We start from the raw sequence: 18,845 nt of genomic DNA, 5'->3' as shown, positions 1-18,845 counted from the left end.
TTTAGTATGATTTTTATTTGTATTTTTTTTAATGTGGAAAGCGAATTCGTTGGGGGGAACAATAAAAAAGAAATCTGTTACAATGATATGTTTTGTGTGCATATAGATGCAATGTACAATAACACGTGAGCTCTTAAAATCACCGCAATGAATAGGCAAATATGCAAATAATTAATGAATATGCAAATATCTCAGTGTCAGTCCTCCAACATTTTTTTAATGAGTTTGCCGGTCTGAGGTATAAAAAAGGTTGGGAACCACTGCTCTAGTCTCACCTCATGGACATCATAGGCCATAGAACTTCCCCAAAATAGTTCCTAACACATCTCTTTTTTAGAAAAATGATGACCACTAGTGTAGTTCCAGGGGAAACACAGATCTCTTCCTCCCCCTCATCCTGTCCCATCAGTCCTTCCAGGGACTGCAGCAGATCTCTCACCTCCGTAAGATTGACATCATGATGTACAGCTAATGGCCATTTGGGACCCCTGGCTCATTCACCAAGATCAGAGCAGGAGGCAAGATTCGTGCTCCGGTGCAATGTAGGTAGCATTGGTGACTTTCATACCTCCATGTGCCATAGAACAGCAGTCACAATTGGTGGCCCTGGTGCCAAGCATGGCACCAGCATCAACTGTACCAGCACCACAGCAGGTCACAAACTACAGCAACTCAGATGCTCAGATTATGCCAGCCTCTGCAAATACGATGCTACCAACAATGGCCACTTTCAACATCCGTGTAGAAGAGTCCTTTCCGTCTTGCCTGTTGGTTAAATAGCACTAAAATAGGTTCAAAAGAGTTGAGGACTGTTCAGATGGAAAACTTCAGCAGTTGGGGCGACATTTAAATACCGAGGATGTGTCTAGACTACAGGGTTTTGTCGGCAAAAGTGGACTTTGTTGACAAAACTATACCTGCGTCTATGCTACCGCTGAGTTCTGTCGACATAACGTCAACAGAACTCGGCAGTAAACATTCTACGAGGAATAATGCCTTTTGTCAACAGAGTTCTGTCGACAGAAGACGTTATTGCATCTACACTGTCCTTTGTGCCTACACTTTCATGTCAACAAAGAGGCTTGCTTTGTCAACAGAACTGGATGTAGTCTAGATGCTCTTTGTCGACAGAAGCTTTGTTGACAGTATCTGTCGACACAGCCTCTGTCAACAAAAGCCTGTAGTCTAGACATACCCAAGGGAACAGAGAAACTAGAGGAAAGCGGGCTGTTAAAAATCCTTGAAATACAAGTAAAAGTAACATTTGACTTGCCTTCAGCATTTCTTAGGACATTTATAGCAACAGAGCCAAAACGGCGATCATCCTCTATATCGGCTGTGCTGCACAGGCAATCAGGAAAGTACTATACCAAAGTACTCCCTCCCCATCTCTGCACTAGGAACCTAGTACTGGCAGCACCTCGTTCTCTGTGGGTCAGGCCCACAGCCCTTCACCAACTCTTTTGCTCATGCATATTCGGAAGCCCCTGACACACAAACCCACTGTACACAGAGGAGTTCTGAGACCATTTATAGACAATATTAGTCAAGGCAATGGGTACAAACCAATGGAAGGAGGTGTAAGGCAATTGAACAGCAACCGTGAAGCAATTACAACAAAAAACAGTGCCTTCCTCCCGATCTCCAGAGGTGCCTGATACCTTTACCCCCACTTGCTCCCTTTATTGCAGAGGTGGGAAAAATGGCCTCCGTGGGCCAGATCTGGCCTGCCAAGCAGGTTGATCTAGCCCCCCAGAGGTGCTGCCACTCCACCACCCCCAAGTCAATTAGGAGGAGGGTGGGAGGAGACTTTGTGTGCTCCCCTTCCCCCAACCCCTGATTGGCCTGGGGGCAGAAGGGAGATTGTGCAAAGTCTCCTCCCATCCCTAGGGGCATGAGCGCTTCCGGGAAACCAGGGAGGGGCGGGAAAGACTTCATGTGCTGCCCCCACCCCCAGACCAGTTATGATCTGTGGGTGGGGAAGCAGGGAAGTATCTTGGTCCCGTCCCTTCTGCTTGAGGCCCCGCCACTTCTGGTGAACCCCGGGCCTACTTCAAACATTTCTGAAGTGGCCTCCAGCAAAAAAATATTGGCCACTGGTGGCATACCCAAAGCCAAGACGTTCTAGCCTAGACATGCTGCTCTGTGGCTGCTCCGTCTGGATCTCCAGCATGGGACCAGGCCAGAGTTTAATATACTTTGGGCTGGGGAAGAGGCTTCTTGTGTCCCTTTATCTGCTGGTATAAATTTAAGCAGCCCAGGTTGCTCTTATTGATCCCTGGACACATTGGTCTACCAGCCTCTGGGATTGTGGAGTGGCAGAAGTGAAATGAAGAGTACATCTGCCTCATATCCAGGTACACTGAGTACTGCTCTGGCACACATTGGTATCTTGCCCCATGTTATAAAAGCAAATGTGTACTAAAGCAAATGTTGATTCAAATTAGCAGAACAAGTTTCATCACCCCTCTTCCTTCTCATTCTCAGGTTTTTTGGTAAAAGAGCTCATTGGGACTGCAGAGGGGCTTCACACTTAGATGAATTGCATCAGTTGTTAAGTAACATAATGATCAGACGCCTGAAGAATGATGTTCTAACCCAGTTGCCTCCAAAAATTAGACAACGCATTCCATTTGATCTTCCAAAAGCTGCTGCTAAGGTGAAATGACTCTCATTCAGTATTTTTAAATATCTAGCAAACTTGTTGATAGCATTAATTTCATCTGATAACTGTTTACTATCCTATTTACCTGAATTATTTAAATATATTTTGGTATATAAAGAAAATGAATTTGTATATAGCATATGTTTGTTACACACTCACAAAAATACAGGAATGATGCATAGCTTTTATTAACGTGAGTTTGAGATAGCTACATTACCAATGGGTGGTGAATCCACAAGTCCTCTATGAAGCTTGCCTCTAAGGAGCCATACATAATACACTACAAAGTAGTCTGTCACATAAAGTACTACATTAGATGTTAGCTCTTTTTAATACATTGTTGATATCCTACAATAAAATATATGTGCAGAAACACCTCTCTTAAAGGTCCTTATCCAACTTTACTGAAGTCAGTGGCAAAGTTTCCATTACCTGAAATAGTACAGGACCATATTTATCGTGAAGGGTTTCCCTTCCACAAAAACACTTCACTTTATTAGCAGAATTTTTCCAATATTAGAGGTGTAGAAAAGATCCTATTCTCTTCAATCTCAGAATGTCTTATAGGTGTAGATCGGGGCGGGCAAAAGGGCCTCCGCAGGCCAGATGCGGCCTGCCAAGCGGTTGATCCAACCCGCAGAGGCCCTGCCACTCCCCCACCCTTCGGCTAATTAGGGCGTGGGGGCAGGAGGAAGCGCATGAAGTTAACTCCACCCTGGCAGGAGGAGACTTTGTGCACTCCCCCACCCCGAACCCTGATTGTCTTGGGGGGCGAGGGAACACGCAAAGTTTCCTCTACCTTACCCGTGCCCTGCAAGGAGCGCACAGTGCTTAGAAGTACCACACGCTTCTGGCAGGGCCGGGGGGAGACGTCTCATACTCCTCTGCCCCGAGCCCTGATTGGCCTGGGGGCAGAAGGGGGAGCAGGTGAAGTCTCCTCCCACTGCTAGGGGCATGGGCACCAAGGGGGAACCTCTGGAAGGGGCAAAGGCACTTCCCCTACTCCTGGACCAATCATGGTCTGTGGGTGAGGAAGCAGGGAAGTATCCTGGCTCCGCCCCTTCCGTTTGAGACCCCGTCCCTTCTGGTGTGGCCCAGGGCCCCTTCAAAAATTTCTGAAGTGGCCCCTGGCAAAAAATTATTGCCCATGCCTGGTGTAGAGGGTAGATACAGTAGAAGCCTGTGTATTTTTACTCCCTGAAGAACAGAGAACAAGACTTCTCTCCCTGTTCAGAATATATGTAGCAAGACCCTGAGCCAGGGGATTTTATTATTACTTTTCTCAAAGAGGGAAGTGATAAATGTGGCATTTTAAGTGGATTAACACTATCTGGTGCCAGTGGGTAATAATTACTACATTCTAAAAGAATACTTGGACTCTAAATGTTCATAATGAAAAAAATAAGCTTCACTATAAGAGGGTATGTCTACACTACCACCCTAGTTCGAACTAGGGTGGTTAATGTAGGCAACGGGATTTGAATTTCCCGGGCTTCATTTGCATATTGCTGGGCGCCACCATTTTTAAATGTCCACTAGTTCGGACTCCGTGCCCGCGGCTACACGCGGCACGAACTAGGTAGTTCGGATTAGGCTTCCTATTCCGAACTACCGGTACACCTCGTTCCACGAGGAGTAACGGTAGTTCGGAATAGGAAGCCTAATCCGAACTACCTAGTTCGTGCCGCGTGTAGCCGCGGGCACGGAGTCCGAACTAGCGGACATTAAAAAATGGCGGCGCCCGGCAATATGCAAATGAAGCCCGGGAAATTCAAATCCCGGGCTTCATTTGCAACTCCGGTTGCCTACACTAACCACCCTAGTTCGAACTAGGGTGGTAGTGTAGACATACCCAGAGAGAATTATGTATAGGAGAGTATAATCAAGTAACTGCAGTTAAGGATGTATTTTGTATTAATTTGAAATGTCTCTTCTATACTACCTTAACTAAATCATCTAATTATACCTACTAGCACATACTGCTCTCTTTCCTATATTTTCCCAAATTAAGTTAGGTCTCAGAAATTTGAATTATCACTCAGTACAATAAATGTAAACTGTATATTTGCAATAACTATAACACTGAGCTGTACAATGATACATCTAGTTATCATGTTTATTGAATAGCTCACTGAGAGAAATACAGTTTGTGACTTGTTTTACCAGCAAGAGTTGCAGTCTTTTCAAAATCTGGCATTTTACACACAATCGAGTATTCTTATTTAAAATTAAACTTTAGTAATTTGTCCCAAGTTAATATTTTTAATTGTGTATTTTTAATATAAATTATAATCTGACAAGAACATCATTACACTTAAACCAATAAGTTATTTAATACATCTATGGGATAGCCAATAATTATAACAAAAAACATGTCTCCTTAATTTCATATCCGCGCACTCACAGCCTACTACAGCCATCCCAACAACCAGCCTCTTCCTCTAATTCCCGAGAATAAATATGAGCTTTGTGGTATTCTCCAAAAGCTGATTAATGTGGGTTCTAACAAATCAACAGGTGAGAGAGTTCCAAACCCAGCAATCCTTCAACAGAAAATGCCTGGCCAGCACTTCTTCTCCAAGTTCTCTTTTTGCACAACCAATGTTCTTATGTTTGTGTTCTGTGTGATGATGCACCACTTAATAAGTGGACAGTTACATTCAATTTCAGTTTCAGAGTAAGGATGTTAAGAAGCAGGTATTTAACTAATCGTGTAGTTGATAGAATTTGTATTGACTACACGATTAGTCGATAGAGGAAGGTGCTTAGTCCCAGCTCGCGCTGGGTCCGGGAACTACCCCCGCTGTGGCTCTGCAGTTTAAATGTAGTAAGAGCCAGGCGGGCAGGCAGCCTAGCTCCTACTACATTTAAACTGCAGAGCCGCAGCTGGGGTAGGTCCCGAACCCAGTGTAAGCTGGGACTAAGTCAGGCTTGACCAGTCCCCGCTCATGTCAGATCCAGCAGGGACCTGGGATCCCCCGCAAACATGGGCTGCTTTCGCGGCAGGCTCCCCTTCTCTCTCCCTCCTCCCCCCACTGCTGCCTATGATAGAGGCAATAGTGAGGGTGAGGGAGGGAGAAAGCCCCCCGGCACTGGCTCCTGCTTCTCCCCGCCCCTTGTTGCTTCTGATACAGAGGCAGCAAGGCTGGGGAGGGGGGGAAATGAGAGTAGTTGACTCAACTACCCAATAAGCATGAGTTTATCAGAGAGCCAACTACCCACATCCCTATTTCAGAGTAGTACTCAAACAGTACAGTGCATTGCATATGTCAACTCGAGATTATTTTTTTGCTTGAATAAACTAGCAAAATGTGTACCTAAAAGAAATAGACTTTTTTTGTCTTGCTGTATATATAAAAAAGTGCTCTTGATTATGCAGCTTCTGCCTGTACATCTTGGCACAAATCCACATTTAATACAATTAGGGATGTCAGTATAATCTCTACTATAAATGGATTTACTCGTCCCCGTGTCAAAAAGTTTGGGAACCCCTGGTCGAGATAACACTTAGTCCTGCCTCTCAAAGCCCCTTCCAGTCCTATGAATATGTGATTGTATTTCAGTGTTACTTGGGTTGTCATTAGATAAATCAAGTAGAATTAATGTTTTTGTTTAGTTTATTTTTAACAAAGGAAAGTATTTTGAAGGGCTGATAACTGTTACATTGTATTTTTACTTAAATAAGTTTCCTGGGGTCATCTTGGCTGATAGACTAAATCTAAATCTTACCATTGATGTGTTTTAGTATGTCATTATATTAACTCTGCACTGATATTTTTCTGGGGAAAAAGCCTGGCATTTATGGATATAATCTCCTCCCTTACCTTCCCTTTTGGTAGGAAGTAGGACATAATTTACAGAAACAGTAATTGTTGTGCCATTTATATTGTTCCTCTAAACATTGTTCTGCCCTCGCACTCAGGAACTGAATACCAGTTTTGAAGAGTGGGAGAAATTAATGAGGGCTCCAAAATCAGATGTCATTGAAAGCCACTTTGTTCAAGTCATGGGTCAGATTACACACCTGTATAAACAAACAGCCATTGCTAAGGTAATGACAATTTTTGTAGTTTTCTTTTAAACATATATTTAATTGTGTGTTTTAATTCTCTCTTTCTACTATTTTTATATTGTGGGTTTTCAGTGCATAGTTACTTAACTAGTAGACTTGGCATGCTTCAGAGAATTTGGACAGTTGGGCATTTGGGTGATCTTCGGTCCTCATAACTTCCCACATTTGTATTAGAGGTGTCTAGCTAATTATGTGAAATTTTTTGGATAATTTGGATTGTCCAGTATAATAAGAACAAATGTAAGCTATCCGATAGAGAAATAAATTGGCAAAGCTCTTTTGCCAGACTTCATCAATCTCAGAATTCTAAACAGCATTATATATGTTTAGTAAGAAGAGACTACTTGAACTTCTAGTCTGATGTTCTGCTTAGATGCCAGAAATGACAATGCTTGTGCTTTGACCACCCTTGGGAGTCAGTTTCACTGCCAATTTGCTCTCTACTACTAAGTGGATACTTTTCACTGTGCCTGAAAATCATCAAGCTCTATGGGTGTGTCTAGACTACAGGGTTTTGTCGACAAAAGTATACCTGCCTCTACACTACTGCTGAGTTCTGTCGACATAACGTAGACAGAACTCAGCAGTTTTGTCGACGTGGGTAAACCTCATTTTACGAGGCATAATGCCTTTGTTGACAGAGTTCTGTCGACATAAAGGACAGTCTGGACGCGGGGGTTTCTTTTGTTGACAGAAAAATACCTCCAAGGAAACCCCCTGCTGGACAGTCCTTCTTCAGGAAAAACCTCCTCTTGTTCCTGTCTCTAGCCATGTTTTAAAGGCACAGACATCCCTGGCAGGCATTGTGACAGGAAGCTGGCCACAGAGGAAGCCTGTCAGCACAGAGCTCTCCCAGCTTCACCTGCACGTGGCCATATGTGCAGCTCCAGAGCCATGAGCCCCTCCCCCCCCAAGGACCTTCGAGGGAGCCAGCCCTGGTGCCCATAGCCGAGAAAAAGAGAGCCCCAGCCTGGTCAGGGCCAGAGGTCCTGACACTGCTCGAACTGTGGGGGGAGGAGGAAGCGGTCCAGGCTCTGCACACGCGGCGCAGGAACGCCAACATCTACGGCCGAATGGCTCAGGGGCTGTCCAATAAAGGGCACCACCCAAGAAAAACATCTCTATCCATCATGCTGTCATTTTAGACCAGGAGTGGGGAACCTAAGGCCCAGGGGCTGGATCCGGCCCCTGGGTTGCCTGGATCCAGCCTCTAAGTCTCATGGTACCTCCCAGCATTGGGGAGCCTGCACTGATACTCCAGCTCCCCCGGCACTCCACCACAGGGCTGGAGCACCCAACATCTACTAGGCTGCCTTCCCTTCACCCTCCCAGGTTCTGCTGTGCAAGGGGAAAGTGGGGAGTGTCTTTCTCCTTATTAGTTTGGTGACCACATCAATGAGGTGTGCAGCCCCCAATTGATTTTTCTGTGGGTCAGTGGCCCCCAACCCAAAAAAGGTTTCCTGCCCCATACCCTATTCTCAACCTCGTTGGTATATCCTTGTAATATGTGGGGAGTGTGTTGGTACCAAGACCTTTCTTAGATGTGAAACCAGTACCAGAAACCACCCTTCCAGAAGCAGCAGCAATACACCTCAGTTATTATTTGCTGGTCCCCATTGTTACCCTTGTCCTCCCAGATCCTTCTCCTGCACAAATAATTGCTTACTTCCCCCACCGCTGTCCTCCCCCCAACACTGGATACTTGTTTGACTGACTGACCTGACTGACTGACTGATTGGCCGAACAAGAAGTAAAAGTGAATGGACTTGTAGTCTCTGAAGGGTTAGAGACTACAAGGGTTTTTTAGTGCAGTTTTTTTTACATACGTCTACATTTGTAAGTTCAACTTTCATAATAGAGATTGCACTACAATACATTGAGGAATAATGTAAATAAAAATAAAGTGAGCACAGTATACTCTATTCTGTGCTGTAATTGAAATCAATATATTGAAAATGTAGAAAACATACAAAAATATGTAAATAAATGGTATTCTGTTATTGTTTAACAGTGTGATTAATCACTGTTAATTTTTTAAATCACTTGGCCTTGTTTAGGTAATAAATTATCCTTTATATCCGTGGTCACCAACCAGTAGATCGCGATCTACCGGTAGATCTCAGGGGCTCTAAGAGTAGCTCTTGAGCCCTCTCTGAACTGCGCACCTGCTCAGTAAATTTACATTAGATTTCCTCATTTGAGGAGCAGCTACTCACCGAGCAACAACACAGGTGAGTAGCTGCAAGGAATGGTGGGAGCTGGGAGGTCGGGAGGGCTGAAACACCCCAGCCAGCTGACTGTGGCTTTCAGCTGAAAGAGGCTGCCCCACGCTCCAGCTGATCGGTGGCTTCTCCTCTGTGCCTGCCCACGTGGAGCTTGGTGCACACTGGCTGAGCGCCATGGCCAGTTGGCCGGGCAGCCACTTCTCTTCGCTCCCGCCCGGTGTGCTGGAGCAAGCTTCCCGGGCTGAGTGTAGGGCAGCTGGGCGGGAGTGAAGAGAAGCGGTTTCCCGGCCAGCTGACCATGGCGCTCAGCCAGCATGCACCAAGCTCCATGTGGGCAGGAGCAGAGGGGAAGCTGCCCGATCAGCTGGAGCGCAGTTCAGTCTCCTCCTGGCTGAAGGTCACAGCCAGCTGGCCAGGCAGCTTCCCCTCAGCACCAGCCCACGTGGAGTGTGGTGCACCCTGGCTGAGCACCACTTCCAAATGTTGAAAAACCTCTTCCAAATGTTGGAAAAACCTTTTTAAAAAAGCAGCAGTATAAGGATTGGGGATAGCAAGTGATGGAGAGGAGGAGAATAGAGAGGGCGGGGCTTCAAGGAAGGGGCGGGGCGGTAGATCTTAGCTTGATCTGTCATTTAAAAAGTGATCTTGGATGTAAAAAGGTTGGAGACCACTGCTTTATATTAATGATATTACAGTCAAAGAGTATAGCCTTCTGTATCAAATACTTAATTGGAATAATCTTCCATTGATAATATATCAATACCAATATCATAGTAATCATTTTTAAATTACATTAGTTTACGAAGCTTTTTAAATATTTTGCAAACCTAATGTGAGTAGAAAAAGGAAAATAAATTGGATTATTCTTTCCAATTTAATCAGTGGTACTAGGGAAGCAGCATATTTTAATGCATTTTTGTTAGTCTCCCTTTAAATATCTTTAGGACAGAAATCAATAGATATTCATTAGATTATCAGCATATTAAATAATCAATCTGAGTTGTCATCTTATTAGCTGAAGGAAATTTAAATATTGCATTTGAATCCTTTTCAAGCACCATTAAACTATCAAACCCTTTAAAGATAAGAGAAACTTATAAAGGAACAGAGGGTCATTAAGATAATGAAGACAATATCTGGAAAGGCTTTTCTCTCTTAGAACATGACTCATGCGAGTTTAAAAAATAGTCTGTCCTCCTAATATAAAAGCTACATCACAGGAGGTACTAAAACAGAAACCGTCACTGTATAAATTTTTCTTATTGTCTATTGAACTAATAAAATTGCACTGTTTCTTGTGCCCTAGGCAGGAGCGGTAAAGGACTATATCAAAATGATGCTCGAGAATGACAAACTTAAGTTTCTGGTTTTTGCTCACCACTTAAGCATGCTCCAAGCTTGTACAGAAGCTGCCATAGAAAACAAGGTAATTTTTAAATATTTAAATGTTCTTCATAAAGTTTAAAAGTGACCTCTTCCAAAGATTATATTAGGCCCCAATACAGCCAACACTTAGGCACTGTCATATCTCCATGAGTTCACAGTTATTCCTATGAGTGTTTGTAGGATCACAGCCACAGTCAGTATTGAAAGGATTTCACATGGTTGTAGAATATTTGGGAAATAATGTAAACACTTATAACTGGAACAGTAATGCCAGATCCCTTGCTATTGTACTTTTGTAGAGTAAGTCCTTTTGTCCAGTGCTAAAAATGGTTTACTATTTCATTGTATTGTAATAGCACACAAAATGGTGGTTGGCATTAAAGAGAATATTAATAAATACTTGTCAAAGTGAAATAATGTACTATTCTTCTCGAATACCTTCCATTTTAAGATGCCTTATTACTTTACAAACATCAATAAATTAATTAAGCCTCATTGAATTCCCAGTGTGGTTGGTAAAATGCTTATCCTTCTTTTATAGTCATAAAAGATGCAAACACAGAGGCATTAAGTGATTTGCATATGGTCCTGAGCTAGGAGTAGGAAAAAAAATCTGTTTCCCAGTTTTTTAATAGTATTGAAAAAAGATTCTTTTTGTGTAAAATATTGTCATCATCATGTAAATTTGCATTTATTCTGGTACATAATAGGCACGTTACATTCGGATAGATGGAAGTGTTCCTTCAGTAGAAAGAATCCATCTTGTCCATCAGTTTCAGAAGGATCCTGATACTCGTGTGGCCATCTTGAGCATTCAGGCTGCTGGTCAGGTAAGGCTGGGGGCGGGGGAAGATATATTGACCAATGCAATTTGAAGTATAAAGTTTTAAAAAGACCAAGCATACAAGTATGATCGTGAAGATGTCTTACTATAAGTGACTTACATCATGAGGCTTTTGTTCTCATTAACCAATTTAGCACCAACCATGTAATCGGTTCTGAACTGACATTTAAATTATTTCTACAGAGCCAAAGCAAGAAAATAGTCAGCCAGTACTTAAATAGGATGGTGATGTGAGTTCATTTGTTTGTAAAGCACCAATGTAATAAGAAGCAAATGTCACTTTCCACTGTTTTTTGCTGGGGAAAGCAATGTGATGGCAGTTACACAATACTGCTGTTTCCAACTGTCACTATTTCATCTGACATGGGCACAAGTACTTCAGAAGTATTTATTGTCTTATACCCATTTTCAGTGCTAGAATTAATACTTCAGTACAATTGGTATGGGTTACTGTTTAATTCAGCAGCTATAAAATTAATAATCCTTACTTGCAACAAGAAGCAAAATGCCTTGACTTGCCTTTGAAAAAATATATACTTATGAATCATCTGCTGACCAGGTATCCCAGTATCTGAAGAAGAGTTGTATGTAAGCTCAAAAGTTTGTCTCAGGAACAGAAGTTGATCCAATAAAAGATATTACCTTATCCACCTTGTCCGTCCCATATCTTATTGCCATTTAAAAAATACTTTCTGTAATTTGTAATAGTTCCCTTTTGAAGTTCAGTCATTTACTGAAATTTCCTTGTGTGTTTGAAGAGTCACATCTTCTCTTCTTGCATTTTAGAAATCAGTGAACCAACATTGCTTTTACTAATTTTGCTTAGGGATTAACTTTTACTGCTGCCACTCACATCGTGTTTGCTGAGTTATATTGGGACCCTGGACACATGAAGCAAGCAGAAGACCGAGCACATCGAATTGGACAATGCAGTTCTGTAAACATCCACTACCTCATTGCAAAAGGAACTTTGGATCCTCTTATGTGGGCAATGTTAAATCGAAAGGTATATATTGGAATAAAACTAAAAGTAATCCACAAAGTGCTGTGTATTAGCAATCCACCATACTCAAGGTGTTTGCTGTAGAGGATTCTGTACAGGGGCATCATACTAATATACTTGAACCTCTTTAATCCAGCAATCCTGGGAAACAGGGTATGCCAGTTTTTCATGGCCTGTGCAGAGCACAGGAGGGGTTCCTCGATGTCCTCCCAGCAGTTGTCCAAATGGGTCATTTCCTGTGTCTGCATGTGCTACGAGTTGGCAGGGGCCCAGCCACCGGAGTTAAGGCCCACTCCAATCGAGGACATTTGTCGAGCAGTGATATGGACATCTGTACTTACCTTCAAGCCTCATTATGCCATCACGCAGCAGGCCAGGGATGTTACTGTGTTTGGCAGGGTTGTACTGCATTCTGCATTCCCATAACTCCTACCCCCCTCTGCAGACACTACCTACAGTCACCTATGTTGAATGGACATAAGCAAGCACTCAAAGAAGAAAAGACAGTTACTTGTTCTGTAACATGTTATTTGAGATGTGTTGCTCATGTCGATTCAACCTCCTACTCTCCTCCCTTCTATTTGAGTTCTGGCAAAAAGGGATTGAGGAGGGAGAGGCCGGGGGCGCCCTATATAGTGTGCGTGTGTCACTCCAGGTGGCACTGGGGATCCTGGTCCCTACAGGTATTGCTTAGGGAAAAACTTCCAGCACCAGTGCATGTGGCAGGCACATACACCTATGATGAATGGACATCAGCAACACATCTCAAAGAACGCCAGTTACAGAACAGGTAACTATCTTAGGAAAGGGCAGCAGAAAAGAGAAGAAGCAAAACAAGTATGTTTTGTATTTTAAGATGCAAACAGAGAAGAAAAGATCATTCAAGGATTCAGTAAGAGCCAGAATGCTGATGTAATACACAAGATAAACATTGCAAAACATTTATTTCTCTCTTTCCACTATAACTGTGAAATAGCTATGGGTTGGATGAATTTTTTTTTAAAACTGCTACTTTTCATCCTGGAAAATGTTAACTGAAGCTTCTATTAGAAAACTGTGGAAACTGAATCTGGAAAGATGATGATTTTAGAAATACTCACATCAAAGTTTGGAAAGAGTTAATAGCCAGTTGTGATAGTTTAAAAACCTCTAACAGGTGTATGTTACCAAAATGAGATGCTGCTCAAAATATGTTGTGCAAACACTGGCTGCAACTTGGTAGGATTTGAATATGACCATGGACTCTGCCAGCCTCTTGGGGTTTGGCTCCTTTTTGACATGGTCGGATCAGGGGGAAATCTCTTAAACACCAGTTACTTGGGACACCAAAATTAGGTGCAACTCTCAGAGTAAATTATGTAAATCTGTGGCAGTAAAAAATAACATATTTCAAATTGTTGACATTTAAACTATCAATGAACATGTGAACTAAATTTTTCAGGCTGTTAAAAGCTCAGCTTCATTTACTCTTTCCTCATTTCTGACCATAACTATTATTTTACTTAAAAAACCACCAATACACCCTTCAACCTGGAACTCGAGAGTACAAGATGATACCTTCAGAAAAGTGCCACTATGACACATGAACATGTCTGAACTGTTGTGCACCATTTGTCTTGTATTTCTTTCAGAAAGGCTGCTGAACATTTTTAAACAGGCAGGTTCATTTTCCTTGAACAGACTCTCAGACAGACATTTCTAAAATGTATAGATACAGATTATTTAACAGATATATGCAGCCATATGGGCAGTGTAGGCAACTGAAGAGCAAATGAAGGCTAGGGCCCAAGGGCAGTAGCAAATATTTCATAGAGAAGATTTTGACAGTTATTGGTTGGTATTTTTTTTTAAATACAAACATTTAAACCAGTTCTAATATCTATAGCAGCAGTTTTCAAACTTTTTTCTCATGACCCAGTTGAAGAACATGGTTGATCCCTGCGACTAGAATGTGGGCTCTGGAATGGGACTGAGGATGAGAGCTTTGGGGTGTAAAAAGGGAGCTTTGGCTTTGGGGGGGGCTCAAGGCTGGGGCAGGAGGGGTTTGCCTTGAGCAGTTCCCAGTCAGCAGTGCAGTGGGATACTAAAGCAGGCTTCCTGCCTCTCCTGGCACCATAGACCATGCTGCGCCCCAGAAGCAGCCAGCAGCAGGTTCCTAGCCAATGGGAGTGTGGAGCTAGTGTTCAGGGCAGCGGCCGTGCGTGGAACCCTGTGCGCTTTCTCCCCCTCCCCAACCTACAAGCTGGGCCTGCTGCCTGTCACTTATGGGGCACAGTGCTTGACATTCCACAACCCATTACTGGGTCACGACCCATAGTTTGAAAACCACTTATCTGTAGGACCATAAGTGTGTTTATACGGCCATGCTGTCCTTTACAATACATTTCCTATACACCACTCTGGCAGTGTATAAAAGAGCTGTAAAATTTGTACATCTGTTTATAGTTCTGGGGGGAATGCATTTAGAACAATGGTAACAATTCACTAAGCAGGTAGTCTGATACAATCTGCTCTGCCATTCCAAAGTCCTTCCCCTCCATGCCAAGCATGCCACAATAGTGAGTGAGGGGGACAACGTGTGTCTGGGTACCCAAACCAACCTGCCTGCACTGCCTGTCTCATAAGGGTTTTTGTGGCTTCCCTTTGCTTCTCTGTCGGAAATAATTTTTCTGCACAAATGCACAGAAATCTACAGGGGTCTATAAATTCTGTGCATGTGCACCAACATTGAATTCCCTCCAGGAATTATGCTTGTCAATTACTGCTTAGTCTTTTTCTAAGGAGTGACTGAGAAGGTGATGGCTGTTCGATTCCACACATATTTGGATACCTAGCATCCTTCATTAGTTCCACTCTACATTTGACTTCCTTTGAAGCTGACACCGCTAGTCTCAGGATCATGATTGATTTCCTGCTGGCTTTAGATCAGAATCGGATGATTATTTTGGTCATACCAGACTTTGCAGTAGCTTTTGATATGACTGATCCATATGTTGCTTTTAGGGATGTTAAATAGCATGTAATTGAATAGTCGTGTAACTGCATCAAATTTTAGCAGTTACACAACTATTCGATAGTCCCTGGGGACAGCAGCCAGTCATACCTAGAAAGACACATGGCTTTTAAAGTTTAAGTTGGGATTTACAAAGGAGTCTCAGGAAGCTAAGTACCTGAATCTCATTACAATTTAATGCACCTGCCACTTAAAGATTCTTTAAGTCAGGAGTTAACTGTGCTTTTGCTTCAGTACTTGTTAGTTTATGGAATTTGATCCCATCCTTTATTCTATTGTATTTGGGTTTTTTTCCTATTGCACAGTGCCCTGTGGGTTTTGGAATGGGTGAGGGATGTTGTAAAAGGCACAAGGTGTTGCTTGTGGCTGGAAGAGTCAGAGCTGACCCTTGCCCACATTGAGAGCAGATACTATCAAGGTGCCTCACAACCCCAGCTATTCCAAGAAGTGTCACAAACCTATAAAGGCTTTGGGGAAGGGACATACGCTTATGTTATTTAAGTGTTGCAGTATTTATCAATAAATATTGACTGTCCCGACTGTCCCATTGCCAAGTAATCATAAAGTAATAGATTTCATCTTGACATTGTGGCACTAGTCAGTCTTAACAGAGGATGTGAACGATGATCACATGCTAGCTTTATAGATTGTTAGCTATTTTTTAAAAACACGTACTAAACTTGGGCAACTAAATTTACTCCAAAGTGTGAAATGATGAAATTCCTCTGTCTGCAGGCCAAAGTTACAGGCAGCACATTGAATGGTAAGAAGGAGAAACTGCAAGCTGAAGAAGGTGATAAGGAAAAGTGGGATTTCTTGAATTTTGCTGAAGCCTGGACCCCGAATGAAAGTATTGAAGAGATCAAGAATGAAGTTTTGTTCACTCATGTAAGGCAAGATGGATATATATCTTTATCTATGTTCTTATTTTCTAAAATAATTGCAATACTGAACAATTAATTGTGGTTCAAATTAAAAGCTAAGCTGTCCTTCTTTGAAAAGAATTAAGTCTAAAGAAATAGACTTTTAGATTATTACTTATCTTCTCTTCCCTATCTTTTTATTTCAGTCTTCTTTTGCTCATTTTGCAGCCATTTTTCCTTTTTTTTTAGAATGGGTTCATGTGGGGTTGTATGAGTGCCTATTTTCTTATCCATCCTCATTAGGTATATTGACCTAGTGAACCTGTAAGATTATTAGACTGTAGAATGGCTTCTCGAAGCTAGTGGTAGAAACACCATCACCAAAGACCTTTAAAACTAGTCTATTGAAAAGTAGGGATGTAAAATCTCATCTAATCAGTAAACTAGTTAAATGTTAAGTTTAACCAGTTAAGCGGAATCCTGCAGGGGGGTGGAGGGAAAGGGCTGTCACTTCCGCCAGCTCCCTTTGGCTGCTGGTTCAGGGCTGCCAGCTCTGCCAGGCCTTCGGGGCTCCTGCTCCTGGACCCATGGGGTTGCTGGCTGTTGACCTGCTCCACAGTGGGCTGGCAGGACTGGAGTAGCCCTATACGCATGGCAGGCCATGGGCAAGAGGCTGCCCCAGGGCACCTGTTAACTGGTTACTATACACATCATCCAGTAAGGGTGATGCTTACCAGGTAACCAGTCACATCCCTAATGGAAAGTGCTGAAGAATATGCTCTAGGGTCATATAATCCATTTATACCAGTGAAGTACTGGTCACAAGCCTTTTTCTAGCATGATCTCCAGGTACTGTTTAATGGTTAGGAGCACTTTTAGTTTATAACTTAATGCTGAAAAGCAAGTTATGATTACAGTTAAAATTGACCAAAGTCCATCCCTACAATAAAAGGTCTTGTTCTGTAATCCATTATGTCCTTTAAATTATTGCAGCATGCTTTTTAGTCATATAATATCTAAGCATGCTGTAATATTTATGTTCAGTCTAGCTCAGTGAAAAAATGGAGTGATGCTAAATGGCATTTATCCGGGCACTCATAGAGGAGCATGTGACACGGGATGAAAGTATATCATCCTAATAGCAACTAAGACAACTTGAAATTTGCATTTGTTGTTAAAAGCCGATAGATGAGTTTATTACTTTTATACACAAAGAAATGAATGCAAATAATCCAATTGCCTTCTAAAACTATTTGTGCCTACTGTACATTAGGTTTTAGCTTTCTCTGTGCTAGTTGAAGGGAGATGAGGGAAAAGTAAATCTTCCCAAAGATTATACTTGATTTAATGATAAGTTTGTATATTAAAAAATGAAGTTTAGAGATTCTCAAACAATAGAGGAAACTTGTATGTACAGATCAATTTGATTTTTTTCCAAGATTTCACAATTTTATCTTAGCTCGTCAGTAAAAATTAAATTATTAAAGCTTGCAAGTTCCTTTGCTGTTCTGTTTAAACTTTTTATCTGCTATCATTTAATAATTACAATACTACAAAAGTCAATTTTCTAGAGTATTCGAGTTCTTCTTTATGAACAAACTATAGGTTGAACCTCTCAAATCTGGGACTCTCTCTGGTCCTGCGATATCCATGGTCGAGTAAGACCACGGATGTTCCTGGACCAAACAGTGGGGCCGGTGGTGGTCAAGCAGTCCCAGTCTGGGAACCCTTGCTATCAGCAGAGCAGGCAGCAGGGTGGGCAGCCCAGGCTTTGATACCCGCAGCCAAGCCAACATCAGTGGTGCCAGCAGCAGTGTGGGGAGCCCGGGAGCAGGGCCAGAGGCCAGCAGGAGAGCATTAGTCTCCTTTGATTTTGCAAACTCCCTGGTTTGGGACCACTCAGGTTCCACTGGTGCCAGTCTAGGAAGTCCAACCTGTATATGATTTTCCTGTTGATTTTTCTTTGACTAATTGATTAGTTGAGAGAGTCTCTTACAAAATGTACAAGCCACTTGTTGAAAACAGTTGATCACCTGAGAGGAAATTAAATTGGAACCTCCCCATTATGATGGATACACTCATCTACTTTGCTTCTTTATATTTGTTCGCTGTTTTTATATTCTGAAACATTACCAGCTTTGTGAAGATTTTCAAACTTGACTAGTGATATTCGGATGCTCCCTCTTTTGTTAACCTAATTTGAAACACCTTTAAGAGGTCTGTTTCTTAGAGGATGGGTGCATAGTATTTCCTCTCAATCTGGTTTCTTGAAGATGTCTCAGATTGGGCCCCCAGAATCAACAGTAAGCTTTATGAATCTTGCTCTTCAAATATATTGAATTTATTAACTTAACACTGAAATGCAGCTACTTCTGCAATGGAGTGTACAAATTAGGTGTACAGGCCAACCAATGGTACACAAGACTTTAGGACAGGTAGTAAATACTACTATATGAAATTGAAACTGTATTTTAGACTGGCACAATGTAATTGCCACATTGACTCTTGCTATGCTAGTAAGCCAAGTCTAATACATCTGACCTACCCTTGTGAAAAGTGCCAGTGGTGTTAGAATAAACAGAAGATAGTATCTCCTATCGAACAGGGTTAATCTAACATCATGCAGGAGCCTTGGTCAGTTCAATCAGTAGTTCACAATCTGCAACCTGGGGGACACGTCAGCACTCGTGAAGTCCATGTAACATCTCAGAGCCGTACAAGTAGTGTGTGTATACATATACAGCCTCGCTCCGAGTTATGAGCTGTTCGTAACT

General features: G+C 42.3%; 1 protein-coding gene across 1 annotated transcript in view; it reads left to right on the top strand.

The window, feature by feature from the left end:
* The window catches only part of ZRANB3 (zinc finger RANBP2-type containing 3), a 124,610-nt gene that overhangs the window by 56,824 nt on the left and 48,941 nt on the right, over positions 1-18,845 (top strand). Inside the window, exons 7-12 of the mRNA XM_075933286.1 lie at positions 2,488-2,659; positions 6,588-6,716; positions 10,269-10,388; positions 11,059-11,178; positions 12,019-12,198; positions 15,944-16,096. Of these exons, the coding sequence (XP_075789401.1) occupies positions 2,488-2,659; positions 6,588-6,716; positions 10,269-10,388; positions 11,059-11,178; positions 12,019-12,198; positions 15,944-16,096 (874 nt within the window). The remainder of the gene's footprint in view (positions 1-2,487; positions 2,660-6,587; positions 6,717-10,268; positions 10,389-11,058; positions 11,179-12,018; positions 12,199-15,943; positions 16,097-18,845) is intronic.

The sequence above is a fragment of the Pelodiscus sinensis genome, chromosome 7 (assembly GCF_049634645.1).
Source record: "Pelodiscus sinensis isolate JC-2024 chromosome 7, ASM4963464v1, whole genome shotgun sequence".
NCBI lineage: Eukaryota > Metazoa > Chordata > Testudines > Trionychidae > Pelodiscus > Pelodiscus sinensis.
Note: the sequence above shows the minus strand (reverse complement) of the source record. Positions and strands in the feature narration are given on the sequence as shown.